This window comes from Callithrix jacchus, chromosome 8 (genome assembly GCF_049354715.1).
Source record: "Callithrix jacchus isolate 240 chromosome 8, calJac240_pri, whole genome shotgun sequence".
Lineage (NCBI taxonomy): Eukaryota > Metazoa > Chordata > Mammalia > Primates > Cebidae > Callithrix > Callithrix jacchus.
The window spans coordinates 95,545,447-95,568,976 of NC_133509.1; the positions used below are offsets into that span (position 1 = coordinate 95,545,447).

At 34.6% G+C, this 23,530-nt stretch overlaps 1 protein-coding gene across 2 annotated transcripts in view; it reads left to right on the forward strand.

The window, feature by feature from the left end:
* Nucleotides 1-23,530, forward strand: part of MNAT1 (MNAT1 component of CDK activating kinase) — a 231,720-nt gene that overhangs the window by 76,377 nt on the left and 131,813 nt on the right. For both annotated transcript variants that reach the window (XM_002753979.7, XM_035260659.3), the window contains exons 5-6: nucleotides 3,924-4,064; nucleotides 11,356-11,481. In XM_002753979.7, coding sequence (XP_002754025.1) covers nucleotides 3,924-4,064; nucleotides 11,356-11,481 — 267 coding nt within the window. The remainder of the gene's footprint in view (nucleotides 1-3,923; nucleotides 4,065-11,355; nucleotides 11,482-23,530) is intronic.

Consider the following 23,530-nt stretch of genomic DNA (forward strand, 5'->3'; position numbering starts at 1 on the left):
TATAAACAAATGTTTCCACATGATACTTTAAAAAGGCACCTTCCTTTAAACCAGTTACATTTATTAAAAATTTAGCTGAAATCTAGACCAGAAATACGAATATATGCTGTATAGGTAATGTAGGTAGGCAGTCACATATTACTATAGGAAAAACCACTTTGACAGCATTATGTTAGAGGGTATTTTCTTAAGGAAATGAATCCGTAAGATAGGTGATTGTTAAAGCTAATTTTGCCTGTATAATTCTCTGGTAAGTGAGCATTTGGACAATGGTCACAAAATAATGGAGGCTCATTTTTATCCTTGAACATTAATTTCTCTAAAGGAGAGAGCAAACCCAGACAGATGTTGACAGAGCTCTCAAGAGGGAGATAAAACAAAGACACTATTTATTAGAAACTAAAATGAATTCATGATGAGATCACAGGAACACATTTGTAAACTAAGCTTAACTTTGGTCTCTCAATCAGTTACCTTTTTTTGTTTTACTGAAATAGTAATATTGCTAGATATAAGTGTGATTTTTGATTTGTTTTAGTTGATCTCATGTTGAAGTTTGTTTTGAAAATATCTCAGGAGTCATTATTATGAAATGTATTGAAATGTATTCTATAAAGAAAAAAGAATTGTATGCATGCCAAGAAGCCATTGTCTAATTTATATACTTTAGCTATAATTTCTATAGTATAGTTTAGCTTTCTAGCTGTAGGGGAAAGCTGAGCTAATTACATTTGAGGTACTTTTTCAGGATTTTGTAATAATCACTGAAAAGGATACAAGTATATTTGGATCACATAGCTTATATTTTCATCTTCATTTAGAAGAGACTTTCTCCTTATAGTCTTAGAGGGTTTTATTTCAGCACTTTGCAGTACTTTATGAGGAATTTGTAATAATCAGTGAGAAGAATACAAGTAGATTTGGACCACATAGATTATGTTTTCATCTCTTATTTAGAAGAGATTTCCTCCTTAAAGTCTTATAGTGCTTTATTTCAGCACTTCTTTCCTGCTGTAACACTCTCAGTGAATTAATACTACATTTTCATTCCATTCATACCCAGCCTGGCTTTCTTTTTTTTTTTTTTTAAAGATGAAGTCTTGCTCTTATCACCCAGGTTGGAGTGCAATGGCATGATCTTGGCTCACTGCAACCTCTGTCTCTTAGGTTCAAGCAATTCTGCTACCTCAGCTTCCCAAGTAGCTGGGATTACAGGCACCTGCCACCACACCTGGCTAAGTTTTGTATTTTTATTAGAGATGGAGTTTCACCATGTTGGCCAGGCTGGTCTTGAACACCTTACCTCAGGCGATCTGCCTGCCTCTGCCTCCCAAAGGGGATTACAGGTGTGAGCTACCACATCTGGCCAAAAGTATCTTATTTCTGAGAGCATCAGTATGCCATTAATGTTTCTCTGTTTGCCTAGTAACCTTCTCTGGGTATTTCAGAAGATACATGCAAAATAAGAATGTTTCATTAACCCCAAATGTTGGGATTACAGATATGAGCCACCACAATCATGAAAGAGCATTACATTTTATTAAAGCCTTTTCCTGCGTATATTGATATGATTATATGATTTTAATTCTTTATTTTGTTAATGTGGTATATTAATTGATTTTGTGTGTTGAATCATCTTTCCATCCCAAGGATAATTCTCACTTGTTCATGTTGTATGATCCTTTTAAAGTTTAGTTGGATTTAGTTTACAAGTATTTTGTTGAGGATTTTTGCATTTTTGTTAATCAGGGATATTGGCTCACAGTTTTCTTTTCTTGTGGTATCTTTGTCTGGTTTTAGTATTGGGGTAATAACGATGGCTTCATAAAACAAGTATGGAAGTGTCCACCTCTTCAGTTTTTTAGAAAAGTTTGAGAAGAATCGAAGTTAATTCTTCCTTAAATGTTTAGTGGAATTTACCACTATAGCCTTTTCTCTGTTGGGAGGTGTGATTACTGATTCAGTGTCCATACTAGTTCTATCTGTTTTCATATTTCCTATTTCTTCATAATTTGGTCTTGGTAGGTTGTATATTTCTAGGAATTTGTCTATTTCTTCTAGATTAACTGAATTGTATAATTGTTGGTGTATACTTGTTCATAGTAGTCTCATGATCCTTTTATTTCTATGGCATCAGATGTAATGTCTCCTCTTTCATTTCTAATTCGGAGTCTTCTCGCTTTTTCATAGTCTTGCGAAGAGTTTGTCAGTTTTATCTTTCCAAAAGACTTAATTTTGTTGACTTTTTCTGTTCATTTTTATTTTCTATTTCATTTATTTTTGCTCTAATCTTTGTTATTTATTTTAATACTTTGTTCTGCTAACTCTGAGCTCAGTTTGTTATTTTTCTAGTTCATTGAGATGTAAAGTCAGGTTGTTATTTGAGATCTTTCTTCTCTTTTAAAGTAGGTGTTTATCACGAGAAACTTTCCTTTTAGTACTGCTTTTTCTGTATCCCTTAAGTTTTGGTATGTGTTTTTATTTGTGTATGTTAAGTTTGCTATGTGTTTTTGTTTGTGTTTGTCCTGAGGTATTTTAAAATTTTCTTTCTGATTTCTTCTTTGACCCAGTGATTATTTGAGTGTATTATTTAATTTTCACATATGTGCATTTCTGTGAATTTTCCAGTTTTCCTTCTGCTACTGACTCCTGGTTTTAGTCCATTGTGGTTAGGAAAGATACTTGGTATGATTTCAGTCTTCTTAAATTTGTTAAGACTTGTTTTGTGACCTAACTTGTGATCTATCCTGTAGAAAGTTCTGTGTGTGCTTGGGAAGAATGTGCATTCTGCTGCTGTTTAGCAGAATGTTCTGTGTTTGTCTGTTAGTTGTTATAACAGACATCTGCAGAACTATAAAGTTGTTTAAGACTCCTGTTTCCTTATTGATCTTCTTTCTGAGAGTTCCATGCAGTGTTGAATGTGAGTTAAGTCTGTTATTATATTGCTGTCTATTTCTCCCTTCAGTTGTCAATGTTTGCTTTACATATTTAGTTGTTTATAATTGTTATATTTTTCTATATGTTGAAACTTTTATTATTATATAATGTTCTTGTCTCTTTTGACAGTTTTTTAATTAAAGTCTATTTCATCTCTTATTATGTTCTTTGTCTCAGTGAATGGTGCCGGCATTCATCCAGGTGCTCATATTTGGTCAGTCTTTATATTCTGTTGATGATCACTCTTTATCATTTTTTAAGCCTCCTTTCTACTCTAATTAGATTGTTACTTTATTTAGGGCTCTTATTTCTTTTTCTTTTCTTTTTTTTTTGAGACAGAGTCTCGCCCTGTCACCCAGCCTGGCGTGCAGTGGCACAATCTCACCTTGCTGCAACCTCTGCCTCCTGGGTTCAAGCAGTTCTCCTGCTTCAGCCTCCCAAGTAGCTGGGATTACAGGTGCACATCACCATATCCGGCTAATCTTTTGCATCTTTAGTAGAGACAGGGTTTCATCATGTTGGCCAGGTTGGTCTCGAACTCCTGACCCTGTGATCCCTCAACCTCAGCCTCCCAAAGTGCTGGGATTACAGGCGTAATCTACCACATAGGGCTCTTATTTCTTATCTGGGTTATTTGAATATTCTTCTAACTAGTCCTGCTATTGTCAGTCTTGAACCCAATTGATCTTTATGTACACCTCACTGCTTCTAGTCATCTTTCTAAAATCATCCCTCAACTTCCCTTAACATGTTCCCAGTGGCCTTAGTATGGCAAAATTCCGCTAATATGGTAAAACAGAATAGTTGTTCTCTTTAATAGTAACATGTCGACATGAAATAAAATAAATTCTACTTCCTTCAACATGCAATTGCTATGTTATTAAATAATAAATGACTAGTGTCAATAAAGAAAGTATAAGAGTGTGTTATATGATTGCTCCTGGCTCCTACATTTATTCCATGCCACATATAAATTTTTGTTTTAGACTCGAGAACAAGAAGAACTGGAAGAAGCTTTAGAAGTGGAACGACAGGAAAATGAACAAAGAAGACTGTTTATACAAAAAGAAGAACAACTGCAGCAGATTCTAAAAAGAAAGAATAAGCAGGCTTTTTTAGATGAGCTGGTATGTATTAATACTAATTGTCGTTGTAAAAAACATTTTTCAGGATTTACCTTTCCTATTAGGCTGGATGATGGCATTTAAAGGGCATTTCCACAAAGTTTGTAATCTGGTTCACCTTTAGTTTTGTTGGTTATGTATTGATATCTGTGTATTTATTGCTGAATAAGAAGTTGCTGTCCACCCCCACTGAACAATATATTTATTTTATGCTCACAATTCTGTGGGTTAGGAATTAAAGTAGTTCATTGGAGCTTCTCTGCTTCCCTAATATATTTTGAGGACACCTCTTCATGTGGTTTTGATAGCAATAAGAGGCAGAAAATGCCTAGGCAGATAAGGACGGGTACCTGGTGAAACCACACCTTCATGTCGAAGACAGTTTAAAACCTGAAACCTAAGATACAAGTTAAATTTTTGGACCAGATTGAGAACGTGGCCTTCTATTTGGTGTGCTTTCCTCTGATAAATCCCCACTCTTCACCTATTTTATATATACCTGCCCTTTCCTAATTGATTTTCTTCACGGTCATGCCCACCTTTGAGTGGTGTCTTCACTTCAATCTTTTTTTGCATACTCATAAGCCAATCAGCATGTACCCCTCATTCTGTGCCTAAAAGACCCCAGGCTTATTAGTAAGTAGAGGAAGAGACAACCTGACTTTGGGGAAGACAACCTGTCCTTCCTGTCTCCTCTCCAGCTCCCCTCTCTGCTAAGAACCGTTTTCATTGCTCAATAAAATTATTGCCTTCACCATCTTTTAACCATCCCTGTGACCTCATTCTTCTTGGACGCTGGACAAGAGATTGGGAACCACCGAGTACGAGTACCCACAAAGGCTGTCACATTGGCCCTTTGCCCTAGCTGATGGAGAGCAGCCACCCCAGGCAACAAGGCCAGGGGACAACTGAGCTGCTAACACACTGCCATCTGCAGACAGTGGAACTAAAGGAGCACTATAACAACTCCCCTGGGGCCTTGGGGTTGTGGGCACCCTCACCTGGGCACTGCCATGTTCCCCTCGAGTCAACTACCTGGTCTGGCTGTGGGCCCCACATGGAGTTTGCTTCTGTGTCCATGCTCGGAGTGATTGGCTGGGTCCTGCACTTGCTTACTTGTGCCTGGTCTGACTGCAGGCCCTACACAAAGCTTGTTCCTGTGTTGGCGATTGGAGCAGCCAGCTAGATCTGCACTCACCCACGTGCTCACTACCACAAAAGGTTGAGTGCAGTGGGCCAAATAGAGGGGAAGTCCCTACCTTGAGTCTGGTGAAGGGGCAGGATACATCAGAAACTACATCAGTTTCTGTAATGGTGTGATTGCACCTCTCACATGTTGGCTCAGGTTTACAAGAGAGAATATTCCAAGAATAAGGAAGTAGAGATGCTAATATTTTAGGGCTTGGGGTAGGAAACTAGCACAGGATCAATTCTACCATATTTATTATTAGTAAAAGAGCCCACTCAGTTTCAAAGGAAATGGATGTAGATTTCTCCTCCTGATGGGAGTGTTATGGCCATCTTTAATCCACAAAGTATGTACTGGGGAAAAAATATGTTTTTCTAGAATTTGGCATAATATAAATTCATTTGGGATGCTCTATCTCAGTGTAAGTATAATGATAAGAATTATGAAAATATCTTTAATTGTAATTTGCCTTACCCTTATGCCTATTTATTTATATCCTGCCAACTACCATAAAGGATTTGAAGTGATTTCCTAGATAGAGTATTGTTTATGGACATGGTACTACTTACTTTATGTACTTCTAAGAACGATACTAAATTGAGGTTCTAGAATATTTTACTTCTATATTTTTAAGAAACTTTTTGTTTAGTATCCATTTTGTTTTCAGATGAGAGAGTAACATTACAACTGAGATGAGCCAGTATATTCTTAATAGATTGCTTATATGGCTTTAAGCTAACTGACTAAAATAAATTGTTTCTGGAGCACTTTTCTCCTAATTAATACTGTTTTTCTAATAATGAGCTCATTTGTTTTGGCTCTATGCTGAAGTTTCTATTGACTCTTTTTACTCTGTGACAGTATATTTTATATTTTTGCATGAAAAAATTTATTTTTGCTTGAAAGAAATAGCAGTGTTTTTGCAAATTATTGTTTTCCAGCAATTAGCTTCCTAGCTAGTCAATATTGTTAGATAATGGCAGTAATAATAACTAAGGATTATGAAGTATTTCATGGATTTGTTACTATTATTATTTGATACTTATAACCCTGTATGATACTGATAACATCACAAACTAGAAAATCTTCTTCTCCAGGAAAATCTTTTTGCATTCTTTCCCTTTATGTTCATATAATTTATTTCCCTGGGGCTTAAAAAAAATTTTTTTTATGGTGTTAATACACTTAACTTTCTTGTCTAGTTGATAATACTTTTATCCTATGATGGGGAAATATGTATATGTGTGTTTTTCTACTGTAATTTTTGGCAAAAAAGCATATAAGTCAATTAACCAGGAGTAAAAAAAGAGAAAGCAAGATTACTTAAATTATAAGGAGGTGAGAAACTAAAGGAAAAATAAGGTTAAGGGTATTAATGAGGCTGTGATAGAAAATGCTGTCATAAAACTATTTTCGGCCGGGCACGGTGGCTCAAGACTGTAATCCCAGCACTTTGGGAGGCTAAGGCCAGTGGATCACGAGGTCAAGAGATCGAGACCATCCTGGTCAACATGGTGAAACCCTGTCTCTACTAAAAGTACAAAAAATTAGCTGGGCATGGTGGCGCGTGCCTGTAATCCCAGCTACTCAGGAGGCTGAGGCAGGAGAATTGCCTGAACCCAGGAGGCGGAGGTTGCGGTGAGCCGAGATCATGCCATTGCACTCCAGCCTGGGTAACAAGAGCGAAACTCCGTCTCAAACAACAACAACAACAACAACAACAAAAAAAACCAAGCAACTCTATTTTCTATGAGTAGAATGTGAATTTGACTCCAAAACTGAGAACAGCAGCATATTACATAGAATAATGATGTCTTCTCTAGCAACTTTCATTAGTTCTTTTTTTTTTTTTTTCCTTTTTCTTTTTTGAGTTGGAGTCTTGCTCTGTCACCCAGGCTGGAGTGCAGTGGCCAGGTCTCAGTTCACTGCAACCTCTGCCTCCTGGATTCCAGTGATTTTCCTGCTTCAGCCTCCCAAATAGCTGGGATTAAAGGCGCAGGCCACCACGTGTGGTTAATTTTTGTATTTTTAGTAGAGATGGTGTTTCATCATGTTTGTCAGGCTGGTCTTGAACTCCCGACCTCGTGATCCGCCTGCCTTGGTCTAGCAAAGAGCTGGGATTATAGGCATGAGCCACCACACCTGGCCTTCATTAGTTCTTTCTTGAAACTATTAAGTGTCAGGTATGGCTTTAACAGTGAAATGACATGTTGTGTTTTATATTTTTATAGATGTTTTGTGAGAAATTAAAAACATTAAAGAAGAATTAGTAAATTGACGTTACTAATTATTAGTATATAATTACTAATTATAATTGTTTTATTGAAAGATTCTTCCCTTTATTGTATACAAAGAGTAACATGCTCTTTCTTGAATGCTTCTCTTCTATATAATTAGTTGAATGAATTCCAAATATAGAACTTTGATAGAAAATACACTTTTAACATTTTATGTTCTATCTAATAAAAAAGGTTTTTAGATTTATTTTGAGGTTAGCCAGCTTTGCATAACAATTATTCTTGCATATTCTTTTTTTTTTTTTCTTTTTGAGATGGGTTCTCACTCTGTGTCCAGGCTGGAGTGCAGTGGCGCGATCTTGGCTCACTGCAACCTCTGCTTCCTGGTTTCAAGCGATTCTCTGCCTCAGCCTCCCGAGTAGCTGGGATTACAGGTGCCTGCCACTGCGCCTGGTTAATTTTTTTGCATTTTTAGTAGAGACGGGGTTTCACCATCTTGGTCAGGCTGATCTTGAACTCCTGACCTCGTGATTCACCTGCCTCAGCCTCCCAGAGTGTTGGGATTACAGACGTGAGCCACCGTGCCTGACCGTATATTCTTTTAGTCCTAAAAGTACTGTTTTGCTGCCTCATTGAGCTGCTGTTGGCATGAAGCTCCCCTTTGATTCAGTGAGGCATGAAGCAAGATGTGAAACTACCTTTGTTGTACATTGTGTATAATCTGGAGTTAATATTCATTTTTGTGGGTTCTTTCTCCCACTTCCTGTTTTCTTCACCTGCAAGTCATTACTGCACATACTTCCCTCACGGTTTAGATCATATAACATCGTAGTTAAATAATTCTTAGTAATTTACTGTATTCATTAGTGCAATTAATTACAACAGAGTGGTTTAGAATACACAGTTGGAATTTCTGGTTTTCATTTTAAAACTTATTTTTAAAGATTTTGTTATGTTTTTTTGAGTCTTTATAAAGTTTTTGTTATAATGTTAAAATACTTTAAATCTTTATGACTATTAAATTCATTAAATTTCTTTTTATCTTCTTGAATCGTTATTTACAAAGTAAAAGAATATATTTCTTTTTCTGTATATGTTCATTATGAGATTTTGTTTAAAAAACAATAGCATTAGCATTTGTAAATATGTCTAGAAGCTTAAATCTTAGAATTATTCTCTGGACCTAATTTACACAAGTACTACTTATTAGAATTTTTTTCCTCCTATTTTGGGGTTTGGTCTTTGTGCCAAAAGTCACTTTTTAACCTTTTAAGAAGCATTCACATTACATTATACTGTATGTGACGGGATTTTAATGTTATGGTCTTAATGTTTATGGCTTAGCATTTGCCGTAATGTTGGCTAAATAGTCCATTTATTTAATCCTAACTATAAATTTAATTTTTAAAAACTGTTTGGAAAAAGATTTTTAAACGGGTCCTGACTTATTAAATCTTTTTATATTCCTGTTAGAAAATTCGCCTCAGTTTATGTCTTAAATTTTGTATGGGCTAATATTGTTGTCAAACGCAGTAGGTGATTTTTATTAGAAATATTGTTTGCCAGATGGCTTGCTTAAAGTCAGTTAAAATAATCTTTTAAAAATGGTCATTATAAAGCTTTTAATGAGTATTACAGACAGTTCTTATTAAAATTTCTTTAAATATTAAACAGTGTGCCTTCAGGCAATTAATATAGGTTAGGGAAACTTTTAAGGTAAAATGTAATGCAAAGAATGAAATAACATGAAAGGCTAAATCTGCATGTTAGGTATTTGCCAGAGCATGCATGTTTCACATAGTTTATTTTACTCTATTAATATTTTTTGTTGTTGGAGCTCCTGCTTAATTCTAGTTTTTAACAAGTAGTTAGTAAGACTTCCAGACTTCAAAATTTGAGTGCTAAAATGGTTTGAACTAAATTCTATGCTTCAATATCAAAACTCATTTTAGAGCCTTAGAATGTTTGTTTTTATTAGATTTCAGCCGTTTACCAAGACACTTTAACATTCAGTTTCTTTTATTTGAATGTGAAGCCAGGATTAAAACAATCTAAACTCTTGACTGGCAACTTTTTTTTTTTGAAGTTAATACATTGTCTTGTTTTTATATAAGAAATTTTGCTTTTTAAAGTAAATACCAGTTAAGGAAGAGCACTTGAATTCGTTTAGCGTATAAATTGGAAAGCAATACTTTTAACTTTTTAGCCAAGTAAATTTATTTTTCTTCTGTTAGTTTCTACATGTGAAAAGATATAATAGCTTTTAAAAGATATTTTTGGCCACAGCCCATTAAAATGTTCTTTAATTTTATAATTTATTATAAAATTTTTAATGTAAATCTAGAATAGCTGCAAGGAATCATAGCAATACAGTTACTCATGCATTATTAATGCTTTGCTATAGAATACAAAAGGTATTCTAGTATATTCTCTTCATACTATATTTCATAACTTTTTCTTCATTATTGCTAAAGCCAGGTCTTAATGATTTTGCTCCTTAATAAGGTTGCATCTTATACATAAATAAAATTTGTGTTATTCCATTTACTGTTAAAAGTTTTAATCTTTGTAACATTGCTCTTGCAAAGCACTTCTATTATAAAATCTTGATTTGCAACTTGATTCTGGGACAAGTCTATTGAAATTAAGTTGCCTGTTTGAGTCATTTCTATACTGTAACCTTAAAACAGTTTCTGTAAGTATATTAATTAACCACATTCATGCCTAAAACATTAATTAGGTATATTTGGAAAGAAAATTAAAATCTGTTGTATGTTGCTTCATACTATGAAATGTTAATAATAGAGTTTCTTCAGGATTAAGTTCTGTGTATTCATTATTTTGACATCTGGAGCCTCTTTGAACAATATGTTTGTTTTAGCACATAATCCTGGTATAGGAGATAAAAATGTATTTGTACCTTCATCTTTGTTTATAGATGCAGAAAGTTCTCAATCTGTGTGTGTGTGTGTGTGTGTGTGTGTGTGTGTTTGTATGTGTGTGTATGTGTGTGTGTGTGTGTGAGAGAGAGAGAGAGAGAGAGAGAGAGAGAGAGAGAGAGAGATCTCCCCTCCTGACATCCCTCTGCATATGTTTTTGGGTTCTTATTTCTGGCAACTCAGAAAGAAAAATGTCTGGATATCATTTAGTTTACCTTAGCTCCACAGCACTTTCAACATGTAAGAGGACTTCTTACATGAATAAAAGTCTACATATAAAAATTAGTAATTTGCTTATGGTATTAAAATGTGTCTCTGTGTGGATTTGTTTAAATAGTGGCCCTGATTTAGAATTAATATAAGATATTAAAATGTTTAGCTATCATTTTGTTACTTAATTTAAAAAACATAGATTTAAATTTTTAAAGTAAGTTAGTAAAGGGGAAAATAAATATACTTTTGGTTGTACTTACAATAGTTTCATTGTGTAAAACAGAACAAGGATCATTTCCAAATGGTCTCAGGTGAAATCTAACGGGAAACAATTTTAAACTGTTCTAAATTTGTTGGTAAAAATAATGCGTCTTAGATAAACATCTGATCTAAGTTATAGTACTTTGTACTACTCTTTTTCTGATTAGCTTATTTTTTTTTTGTTTTAATAAATGTGATTGGCTTGCTAGTTGAAATAGGAACTTTTAATGTGGATTTTATAAAAATACTTGTTTGCAGGTTATTTTGATTTATGAGTCTATAACAGCCTTTTCTAATTATGGAATGTTAATAGTTTTTTGTAAAGCATTCTCCATAATGTGAATATTTAGTTGACATGAAATGCTTATGGAAAAGATACAATTTAAAATAAAAGTCTTGTTGCTTTTTAGTTGTTCCTTTTTACATTTCACATTGAACTTGAACTATTCTTACAGGAGAATTCTGATCTTCCTGTTGCTCTGCTTTTGGCTCAGCATAAAGACAGATCTACCCAAGTAGAAATGCAACTTGAGAAACCCAAACCTATAAAACCAGTGACGTTTTCCACAGGCATCAAAATGGTAAGCCTTATTTTAATTGCTTGTTTGAAAGATCTTTTTTCAAGGATTATGCTTTATAATGTTACACAATTTCTGTAGTAAACAGAAATGTTCAGATGTTTAAGAAAAATGTCTGATCTAGTTTTAGATGTCTGGAAATATGGATAGGTACAGTATGAGGAAAGTGAAACAAATAATTTTCAACGTATACAACACAATTTCTTTGTGTGTGAATTGGGTTGGTGTGATTTTCTTACTGTACTTGCATTTTTAAGCTTATAGTGTAGAAAAACATTTTTTTTTAAATTATAAATATTATTAGAAGAGTAATTACCACCTGCAAATATGAAATGGAAAAGCAAATGTATCAATTAATGTTTTCTTCTAAATAGTCTTCTTCACATATATATTTTTTAAAGATCTAAAAGCCATTTTTAGATTCTCGACTAATGAATAGATTAATTTGGGCTCTAAAAATTTATTTTATATTGTATTTTGGCATTCAAGAGAAAGGTTCTATAAGCCAGTGATATTTTTTGATACTTTTACATTTTTTTTGTTTAGAAAATATTTATTTTGGCATATTAATTTTAACATGTGTTTAACATTTAGATGTTTAAGATGTAGTCACTGTAAAAATGCAACATTCAAGTTCATAATTATCTTTTAAAATAGTCTCATTAGAGTAGCATAAAAAATGTGGTTAGGAAAGTTAAATGTTTGAGGTTATGGATATCTCAATTACTCTGATCTGATTATTACATATTGTAATACATTGTATGCATACAGGTATTAAAATATCAAAAGTACCCACACAATATGTACAACTATGTCAATTAAAAACTGATTTTAAAAAACTGTGGCAGCACTACAAAGTAATGGTTAATGGATTTGGAGTTTGGATCCAAACAGACCTGAGTTCAACTCTGAACAAAATTATTTGCCTTTCTAATAAGCCTTTTTTTCCCATCTGTAAAATGGTGATGATAATACCGATCTCACAAACTTGTTGAGAAATAATGTGAACAAAATACACAGTATGTATAGTACTTGGCTCATAATAAACACTCAATAATTGAGGCTAGTTGTTATTGATAATAACAAGTTGATAACACAGATGGCTATAGTAATTTATTTCTTAAATCTTTACATATCTTTTCCATACATAAAATTCATTTTATACATAGTTTTAAAATTCAGGATGATAGAGTTGGCAAAATTTTTGTTTGTTTTTTGTCATTGTATGCCTGCATTTCAAAGTTAGTGGTAATCACATACAATATTGAAGTGGTGGGAGTTTACTGGTGTTTTACCAGTAAACTCAGTAATTTTCAGGAATGAAGTCTAGTATTCAGATGGCACAATGTAGCTACAAACCTCAGGAATGTGTCCCCTATTGTAAATTGAGCATGATGAGTATGCAAGAATGAATGCCTCAAAACATTAACAAAGTATTTTTAAAATTAGATGTAATACTCTAATTTTAAGAGGCAAAGGACTATTTCTTTCCTTTGATTCCAATGGAAAAAGTCATATTTAATTTTATTGTTGCTTCAGCTTTAGCAAATGTGTATCAACTGCTCCTGTTTTCTAGTTCTTTTCCTTTTATGTTATATATAATACTAAAATAAAATCTGATGAACAGTCTAAGTAGAAGATACAGGAATTTCTCCCAAGTCTTTTGCAACTGTTTTTTTTTTTTTCAGTTGCTGACTATAAAATTTGAAGATCTAGATACTTTTGTATTAAGTTGACTTTATTTCTAAAATTTATCTTGAATTTACCCACTTCTCTCCATCTCTGTCATCCTAGGATAGTTGCCATCATTTCTTTACTGGACTATTGCGGTAACATTCCACCTGGTCTCTCTATTTATCTGTGTACCCCATAATCTAGTCTATAAGCCTTTTGGGTGGTTTTCTAGATAAATGAATGATAGTAAATAAACAATATTAAAAAGATCAGATCATCACCTACTTGCTTAATATCTTCCTATGTCTTCCCAGTACACTTGGAATAAAATTCAGGATATTAATTATCTACTTTCTCACCTCTGAGAAAGTGACATTTGTACTAAGAAATCAGTGGTAAAATAGAGTTAGCCATGCAAAAGTGCAGGCAAAGAGCAGTAAAGAAGGCCTAAGGAAAGAAATAGCATTTTCTAGAAACGGACAAAAGATACTGTTAAGAGAAGGCTTTTCCTACTCTCCTTTTCTTCTTACACTCAATTCACACTGACCTTTTGACTATTCTATCTAAACTATCTTTCTCCTGCCCCTACCCCCATTATGTTATGTTTTTAAAAATGTTAATATAGAGACAGGGTCTCACTATGTTAGCCCAGGCTGGTCTCAAACTCCTTAGCTCAAGTGATCCTCCTGTCTTGGTCTCCCAAAGGGCTAGGATTATAGGTGTGAGCTATTGTGCCTGGCCCAGGTTATGCATTTTAACACTTTATAACATATATCACTATCAGAAAGTGTCTTATGGTTACATTGTTTAATGTTTATCTTTACCGCTAGAGTATAAATTCTGTCTACCTAGAATGACGTTTTTCTCTAGTACACTGAGGACCTTCATTAAATATTTTTGGATGAATGACTAAACCTTACATATTAGGCTCACATTTAATAGAATGAAGATCCTGAAGCACTTTCAAGTTTCTGTGACTTTATGGCGTTTACTGTTTGGAATATGTTTAACTGCTTATGAAAACTATACTTAAAATTTATGGCATTGATCAAGTGTGATTTTCATGAACCCTCTTTTGTGTGGAATGTAATTACATATTCTGATGCCTTCCCTAACATTTCATATGTACTTTTATTATATATTGTAGCCCTTGCCTTGTATTGCAATTTGCTATTTTCCATGCCAGTATCATTTTAGATGAGCTTTCTGGAGGACAGAATGTGTTCTGTGATATAACTTTATGTGTTCTTGTGGGTACAGTAAATATTATACTGTGTAATTATTCAAAACAATTTTAGAATAAATTATTCTCATTTTTCTTAAATTCATAGCATTCTGCTTTGCCATTGGGAGACTCACCTTTGGGTCAAGAAGAATTTGATGCAGTGTACAGCCAAAAAAAATTGTTTTTATAGATATATCTAAATTTCCATCACTTTACCACATTTTTACATTCTCTTACCAATGAGAATTACAGATTATGTATTCCTTCTCTTCTGTGTTCTTATCTTTTTATTTTTACCAGTGGTACATTTTGAAATTTATATAACCCAGATAGACCTCTTAGGTAGTTCAGTCCTTTTCTTTGGCCTAAAGAGAGGAAGCATCAGCTCTACATCCTTTTTTCAACTTGACAGAATAGTTCTCTGTGCTTCATAATGTGCTGTTTATTTAAAAATGGAATGAGTTGGAAAGGCCAGATGTAAACGCTTTTGAAGATCACTGATTAATAAATCTGCTAACCTGGACATCATATGAACAAAATACTCTGAAAATTTATTTCCTTGAGGAGATTAGGAAATATATCTATTGTGGCAAAGTTGCTTCAGCAGCATACTTTTACATTTATTTATTTATTTTTAATTTATTTTTAGAGACAGGATCTTGTTCTGTCACCTTAAGTTGGAGTGCAGTGGCACGATCCTAGCTCACTGTAGCCTTGAACTTCTGGGCTCAAGCCATCCTTCTATCTCAGCTTCCCAAGTAATCGGTTTTACAGGCTCATGCCACTACACTGGGCTAATTTTTAAGAAAAACTTCTTTTTGTTTGTTTTGTTTTTTTGTAGAGACAGGGTCTAGCTATGTTGGCCAGGCTGGTCTTGAATTCCTGGTCCGAAGCAATCTTGGAACAAGCAATCTTTGGAAGGCTGAACCTTCCAAAGTACTGGGATAATAGGTGTGAGCCATTGTGCTCAGGCAGGAGCATACTTTACTTATTCTTTTTGTTTTTGAAGTGGAGCCTTGCTCTGTCGACCAGGCTGGAGTGCAATGACACAATCTGGACTCACCGCAACCTCTGCCTCCTGGGCTCAAGTGATTCTCCCACCTCATCCTCCCTAGAAGCTGGGATTACAGGCGTGTGCGACCACACCTGGCTATTTTTTGTAATTTTGATAGTGATGGGGTTTCACCATGTTGCCTAGGTTGTTCTGGAACTCCTGAGCTCAAGCAATCTGCCTGCCTTAGCTTCCCAAAGAGCTGGGATTACATTGCACCCGGCTGAGGAGCATACTTTGAATGATGAAAGAAGTTTCAATCTCAGCTTATCTTGAAGCAAATTTAATAAACCTCTCTCTACCCTGCCTTTTAAAGTATTGGATGAACAGATGGGTCTTATACCATGGCTTTAAGGTCAAAAACCTTGAAGAGTGACAGAGGGATCAAATTCTAAAATTGAAAACTCACTACTTCAAGTGCTCACTTTTTAGCTGTCCCTGAATTCTTTGAGAGCTTGTTAGCAAAAGTGCTCTCTGTTTAAATGATTACTTTTGGGTGGGGTTTGGGAAGGGGAATGTTTTGCACAGATTTTCTTTTTGCCTGAAGCTGTATCTTACTCTGAATTTATTTGTTTTTAATAATGTTTAACATTCCGCAGCAAGGCATATAGATTTGGACAGGAAGAAAAATTTCTATCTTTAATTGCCTTTATGGACTCCTTCTGAATGTTTTTCTCTAAGTGGTATTTAAGACTTCTATTACCTTTGATTTTCTTTCTTGCATCATTACCTTTTCTATCTAAGAAATCACTGTACTTGTGGGCCGGATGTGGTGGTTCATGCCTATAATCCCTGCACTTTGGGAGGCCGAGGTGGGTGGATCACCTGAGGTCAGGAGTTCGAGACCAGCTTTGCCAGCATGGCGAAACCCCATCTCTATTTAAAATATAAAAATTAGCCAGGCATGGTGGTGGGCACCTGTAATCCCAGCTACTTGGGAGGCTGAGGCAGGAGAATCGCTTGAACCCAGGAGGCAGAGGTTGCAGTGAGCTGAGATTGCGCCACTGTACTCCAGCCTGAGTGACAGAGTAAGACTCCATCTAAAAAAAAAAAAAAAAAAGAAAACAAAAAACGAAATAAATACAAAAATGCCAAGCTTTGATTTGTAAATATATGAATATTTTTCTTTTTCCTTTTACATATCTATTCATTTTACTCCCCAAATGCCCATCCAGCTACGTTTTCTGAATTTTAAAATTGCCTACTTTGTTTGTCATATGTGTGCTAGCTATTAGATTATAAACCTGTTGAGGGCAGAGGCTTTATATTTTGACATAGTTTTATATGATCATGGCTATGTAGGTAGTTAAATAGTATCAGATATTTATGATCCTTTTCACACTTTAAAATGTAGGAAGTATTAACACATCTTGAAATAATGTAAAGAAAACTACTACTCATAAGGAACTACCAGAATGTTCGAATTAGGAGGTAGTAAAGTATAGAGGAAAGAAAATGAGGATAATAGGATTAAAATTCAGCTTTACCCTTATTAGATATGTTTCCATGGGTGAGATATTACTTTACTCTTCTGAGTTTGTTTTCTCATTTGGGGAGTTGAGAAATTTTTAATTTCATATGATTGTTCAGAATATTGTATACATAAAATGGTAAAGCTGGTGCCCAATGTATGCTAGCCATGTGGTAAATAGTAATAATTAGCAATCATAATGTTACCATTAATGTTTGTTGTTTTTCATAGTTAGATATAGAAATGAATTATTTTATAATGCCCTCGAACCAAATGCTGAATATTGTTGTTGAATAAGTATTATATTACCTATGTTACACTCCCCCCGCTCCACTGGATCAATTCCAGATGGATAATAGAAAAGTAAAGCAATAACAACACCCTTAAGAGCGTGGGGAAAAACAAGTCACAAAGCGACAAAAGTTATTTACAACACATGTAACTACTAAAAGGCTTAGATCCAGAAGGTATAAGTAACTCATATATGTGATCTAGAGTCTTGAGCAGGCATTTCTCAAAACAGAATAGCCAATCCTCAGCCTCATTAGTGATTGTTGAAAGAATATGCAAATTAAAATCACAATGTGGCACTAAGTACCCACTAGAATGGCTAAGTTGGAAAAAAAATCACAGTTGGTTCAAGGGTAAGGTAAAATTTTAAATGGCATAGTTTTTATGTGAATTTATTAGTGTTGATTGTTGACTGAATATGGAGACTGATACAGAATGCAGATGAAAGTCTAAATGTTTATGAAGTATTTTTTACTCTTTGGAAAAATCAATCCTGAAATGACGGAGGAAAAGTAACATTAAGTACCTATATCCCAGGGGTTGATTTTGTTGAATGCTTGCTATAAGCCAGCACAGTCTGGGTGCTGGATATGCAAGAATACAAACATTGCTTAAGAATTTGTGACCTATGAGAGTTCTTTTTTAGAATAGGTATTACTTTCTGTTTTTATATCTTCATGAAATAAATGGTACTCCTATTCTTACAAATGTGAAAACTGAGTCTTTGAGGGGTTTGGTCACATTTAAAAGATGACACTGAAACTCATTCTCTTTCTATTATATCTTATATTTAATTAATGAAAATATTAATAAACTTATACATTCTGATTCAGGGTCCTCTGAGAACTAAGATTTGAGCTTTTGTTTCTAATAGTGGTCTGATTGTATGGACTAGGTAATTTAAGAGTCAACATAATAACTTTCTTTTCCTGATCTGCTCTACTTAAAGAAAGTCAAAAAAATGAAGTCAGTTGTCCTCAACTTGGAGAGGAACTCAAGGGAGGATGTCTAAATATGATTAAGGTTTCTGGAAACAGATTCTTTGAGATATGACAGAAAAGACTGAATTTATTTGTTTAATAAACCTAGATACAGATGAAGGATTAAAAATGGGCATAAAATAATGACTAAGAAATGAGGATTTAATTATTATATATTCACATAGGTACGGTTCAGTCAGTCAGTGAACATACTTTGATTTGGAATGTTCACATAGGCTGTGCCGGATGTATTATTTGAAGTATGTTTTCTAGGAATTAAACTCTCAGCAGGTGGAGCCATGTTAGGTATAGGGTCTTAAAAATTATATAATTTGTGACTTCAGTATTTAAGAGAGTTCTACTTATCACTATTTTTTTTTTGTTTTTTTGACACAGAGTCTTGCTCTGTCACCTGGGCTGGTGTGCAGTGGTGTGATCTCGGCTTACTGCAACCTCTGCCTCCTGAGTTGAGGTGATTCTGCTGCTTTGGCCTCCTGAGTAGCTGGGATTACAGACATGCACCACTACACATGGCTAATTTTTGTATTTTTAGTTGCAACAGGGTTTCAACATGTTGGTCAGACTGGTCTCGAACTCCTGACCTTGTGATTTGCACCTCGGCCTCCCAAAGTGCTGGCATTACAGGCATGAGCCACCGTTCCCAGCCTACTTATTTTATGCGTAAATAGGAGAAACTTTATTTCTTTTTTTTTTTTGAAACGGAGTTTTGCTCTAGTTGCCCAGGCTGCTGTGCAGTGGTGTGATCTGGCTCACTGCAACCTCTGCCTCCCAGGTTCAAGCAATTCGTCTGCCTCTGCCTCCCAAGTAGCTAGGACTACAGGTGTGTTATACCACGCCTGGCTAATTTTTTTTTTTTTAATTTTTGGTAGAGATGGGGTTTCACCATATTTGTCAGGCTGGTCTTGAACTCCTGGCCTTGTGATCTGCCCTTTCAAAGTGCTGGGATTACAGGCATGAGCCACCATGCCTAGCCAGAAACTTAATTTTATATATATTGGTGCCCTCTGTATGGTGATAGCTTTTGAACTCTTAAAGTGAGAGCTAAACTTTGTTTCTTGGTCAGGTGTTAATTATTTTGATCTATTTGATTCAAATCTTATCAATGTAATTATGCAGCCTTCTGTTTCTTTATTTTTCAAATCTAATTATTGTTTCTTAGCATATGGTTATGGTTACTATTCTTCATTACATCATTCTTAGTTAAACCAGTGAACAAAGTTTTTTTTCTTTTCTTGAGTCATTACTAGTTAATTTGTCAATAAATATCTATGCAAGTAAATTTTAGTCTTTTGGAAACAAGTGAAGGCACATTGATAATCTCATAAATTAGGAACAAGACTCTAAGGCTGAGAATCTGGTGCTTCTTCACTCTATTTTGTTTGTATGCAAACTGGAAAGAAACTAAGTCACAAAGATAACCTATGGATGTCACAAAGATAATGTAAGAATTGTTTTTAAGTAATTTTGATAGTCTGTGGTTGGTTTGGGGAGTTGTATGAAGGAACATACTGTGCATTACTGAAGGTGAAAACTTTCTGAGTATTTTAACCCTGATATTTAAGAATTGAAAAATATTTTATCTCTGGGTGAGCCAGAAGGGAGCATAGTACTCATTTGTGATATAAATTTCCTTTTCTGAGTATAACAAATAGTATTTAGTTGTTTGCTTTCAAGTATTGCATATTCCTCTGAACTCATTAGAAGATCTAACCTTGATAAAATATATGAGTTATAGAAAATTAATACCAATTTGTATCTGAAAAACAATTATATTAAGTCATCAGTTATGTGCCAAACAGCTTAGGTACTTGACCAATTTGCCAGAAACCAGTAAACAAAACTTGACCAAGTATTATTAATTTATTCTATTTTTAATATATAAAACTTTACCAATTTGCCAAAAACCAAAAAACAAAGCTTGACCAAGTATTATTAATTTATTCTATTTTAAATATATCATTTGCATTTAGGTGGTAAATCAAAGTATAGCACCGAAAGAAGTCATGTGCTCTTTCTCAAGTCTTGTGATATGCATGTAGTATTAAAGTTATTTGTTTTGAATCTATAATGTGTTTTGAAATATAAATCAAATTAGTAATAGTCTTATGAGTTCTTATTATGCCATATAATTAACTAGGTGAGTATCAGGTGATTACTTTCTCTTAGCTTTTAAATGTCTCCAGTGATATTATGTTATTTCACTAAAGTTATATTATATTCTGCTTTTCACATGGATATCCCTGAAGAGTTGCATGCAATTAAATAGAAATTTGGTTAATTTCATTCTATTTTTTTTTTCTTTTTTTGAGACAAAGTCTCACTCTTGTTGCCCAGGCTGGAGTGCAATGGCATGATCTCGGCTCACTGCAACCTCCACATCCCAGGTTCAAGCAGTTCTCCTGTCTCAGCCTCCCGAGTGGCTGGGATTACAGGTGCCTGCCACCATGCCTGGCTAACTTTTGTATTTTTACTAGAGACAAGATTTCACCACGTTGGTCAGGCTGGTCTCAAATTCCTGACTTCAGGTGATCTTCCTCAGCCCCTCAAAATTCTGGGAGTACAGGTATGAGCCACTGCACCCGGCCAATTCCATTCTATTTTAAAGGAAATGGAGATTCTTAAAACTTAAGATAATCCTTTGGTGAATACTTTAATGTGACTAAATAAAATTTTTATTAAGTGAATAACTTCATCATTAAAATTGTAAATTTGAGTTTTATTATTTCAGAATCATTTAAAACAGGTTGTCCTTATAATATTATTAGAGGTTTGAATTGTGGCTTCTCTACTATATATACTAATTGTTTGCCCTTGGACAATCACTTAACCTCTTTAAGCTTTAATTACTCAACTCTTTAAAAAGAGATTCTACCTTTTTGTAGAGTTCCTGATTGTTTTGTAAAGTAATTTTATAAAACTCTCAGGATGTCTGGTCATAAAGATTACTAAGTATAAATAGGTATAGAAACAAATAAAAACTATAATAGACCAGTGAATAGTGAATGCAGTTCGGGTTTGCAACCTATAACTGTTAATTTTGTACCATGTAGTTTTTACTAGATATTTTATCTATAGACTCCCATATGAGAAAGCTTTTGGCATCTTCTCCCAGCCTCCATTTCTAATGGTGGATAGAGTTAAGAATGTATTCCTGCTTTCTTTTGTTCCCTTTTCTTAAAAAAAAAAAAAACAACTTTAAGTTCTGGGGTACATGTGCAGAATGTGCAGGTTTGTTACATAGGTATACATGTGCCATGGTAGTTTGCTGCACCCATCAATCCATCATCTGCATTAGGTATTTCTCCTAATGCTGTCCCTCCCCTATCCCCCACACACTGACAGGCCCCAGTGTGTGATATTTCCCTCCCTGTGTCCATGTGTACTCATTGTTCACCTCCCACTTATGAGTGAGAACATGTGGTGTTTGGTTTTCTGTTCTTGTGTTAGTTTGCTGAGAATGATGATTTCCAGCTTCATCCATGTCCCTGCAAAGGACATGAGTTCATCCTTTCTTATAGCTGCATAGTATTCCATGATATATATGTGCCACATTTTTTTAATCCAGTCTATCATTGTTGGGCATTTGGGTTGGTTCCAAGTCTTTGCTGTTGTGGATAGTGCTGCAGTAAACATACATGTGCGTCTGTCTTTATAGTAGAATGATTTATAATCCTTTGAGTATATATCCAGTAGTGGGATTGCTGAGTCAAATGATATTTCTGGTTCTAGATCCTTGAGGAATCACCACACTGTCTTCCACAATGGTTGAAGTAATTTACACTCCCACCAACAAAAGCATTCCTATTTCTGCACATCCTCTCCAGCATCTGTTTCCTGACTTTTTAATGATTGCCATTCTAACTGGCATGAGATGGTATCTCATTGTGGTTTTGATTTGCATTTCTCTAATGACCAGTGATGATGAGCTTTTTTTCATATATTTGTTGGTTCCATAAATGTATTCTTCTGAATACATTCATATCCTTCTGTTCATATCCTTCACCTACTTTTTGATAGGATTTTTTTTTTTTTTCTTGTAAGTTTGTTTAAGTTCCTTGTAGATTCTGGATATTAGCCCTTTGTCAGATGGATAGACTGCAAAAATTTTTCCAATTCTGTTGGTTGCTTGTTCACTCTGATGATAGTTTCTTTTGCTGAGCAGAAGCTCTTGAGTTTAATTAGATCTCATTGGTCAATTTTGGCTTTTGTTGCCATTGCTTTTGGTATTTTAGTCATGAAGTGTTGACCCACACCTATGTCCTGAATGGATTGCCTAGGTTTTCCTCTGGAGTTTTATGATTTTAGGTCTTAGGTTTAAGTATTTAGTTCATCTTGAGTTAATTTTTGTATAAGGTATAAGGAAGGGGTCCAGTTTCTGTTTTCTATATATGGCTAGCTGGTTTTCCAAGCACCATTTATTAAATAGGGAATCCTTTCCCCATTGCTTGTTTTTGTTAGGTTTGTAAAAGATCAGATGGTTGTAGAAGTAGGGTGTTATTTCTGAGGCCTCTGCTCTGTTCATTGGTCTGTAATTCTATTTTAGTACCAGTACCATGCTGTTTTGGTTTCTGTAGCCTTGTAGTATAGTTTGAAGTCAGATAGCATGATGCCTCCAGCTTTGTTCTTTTTGCTTAGGATTGTCTTGGGTATATGGGCTCTTTTTTGGTTCTATATGAAATTTAAGTACTTTTTTCTAATTCTGTGAAGAAAGTTAATGGAACCTTGATGGGGAGAGCATTAAATCTATGAATTACTTTAGGTGGGTGAGGAAAAATGAGAACACATGGACATGGGGAAGGGGGTACTACATACTGGGGTCTATTGGGGGGAATAGGGGAGGGACAGCAGGTTGGGGGAAGCTGGGGAGGGATAGCCTGGGGAGAAATGCCAAATGTGGGTGAAGGAGAGGAAGGCAGCAAAACACACTGCTATGTGTGTACCTATGCAACTATCTTGCACGTTCTGCACATGTACCCCAAAACCTAAAATGCAATAAAAAAAATTTTAAAAAAATCTATGTATTACTTTGGGCAGTATGGCCATTTTCATGATATTGATTCTTCCTATCCATGAGCATGGAATGTATTTCCATTTCTTTGCGTCCTTTCTTATTTCCTTGAGCAGTGATTTGTAGTTCTTTTTGAAGAGATCCTTCACATCCATTGTAAGTTATATTCCTAGGTATTTTATTCTCTTTGTAGCAATTGTTAATGAGTGTTTACTCATGATTTAGCTCTCTGCCTGTCTATTGTGGTGTATAGGAATGCTTGTGATTTTTGCACATTGATTTTGTATCCTAAGACTGCTGAAATTGCTTATACAGCTTAAGAAGTTTTTGG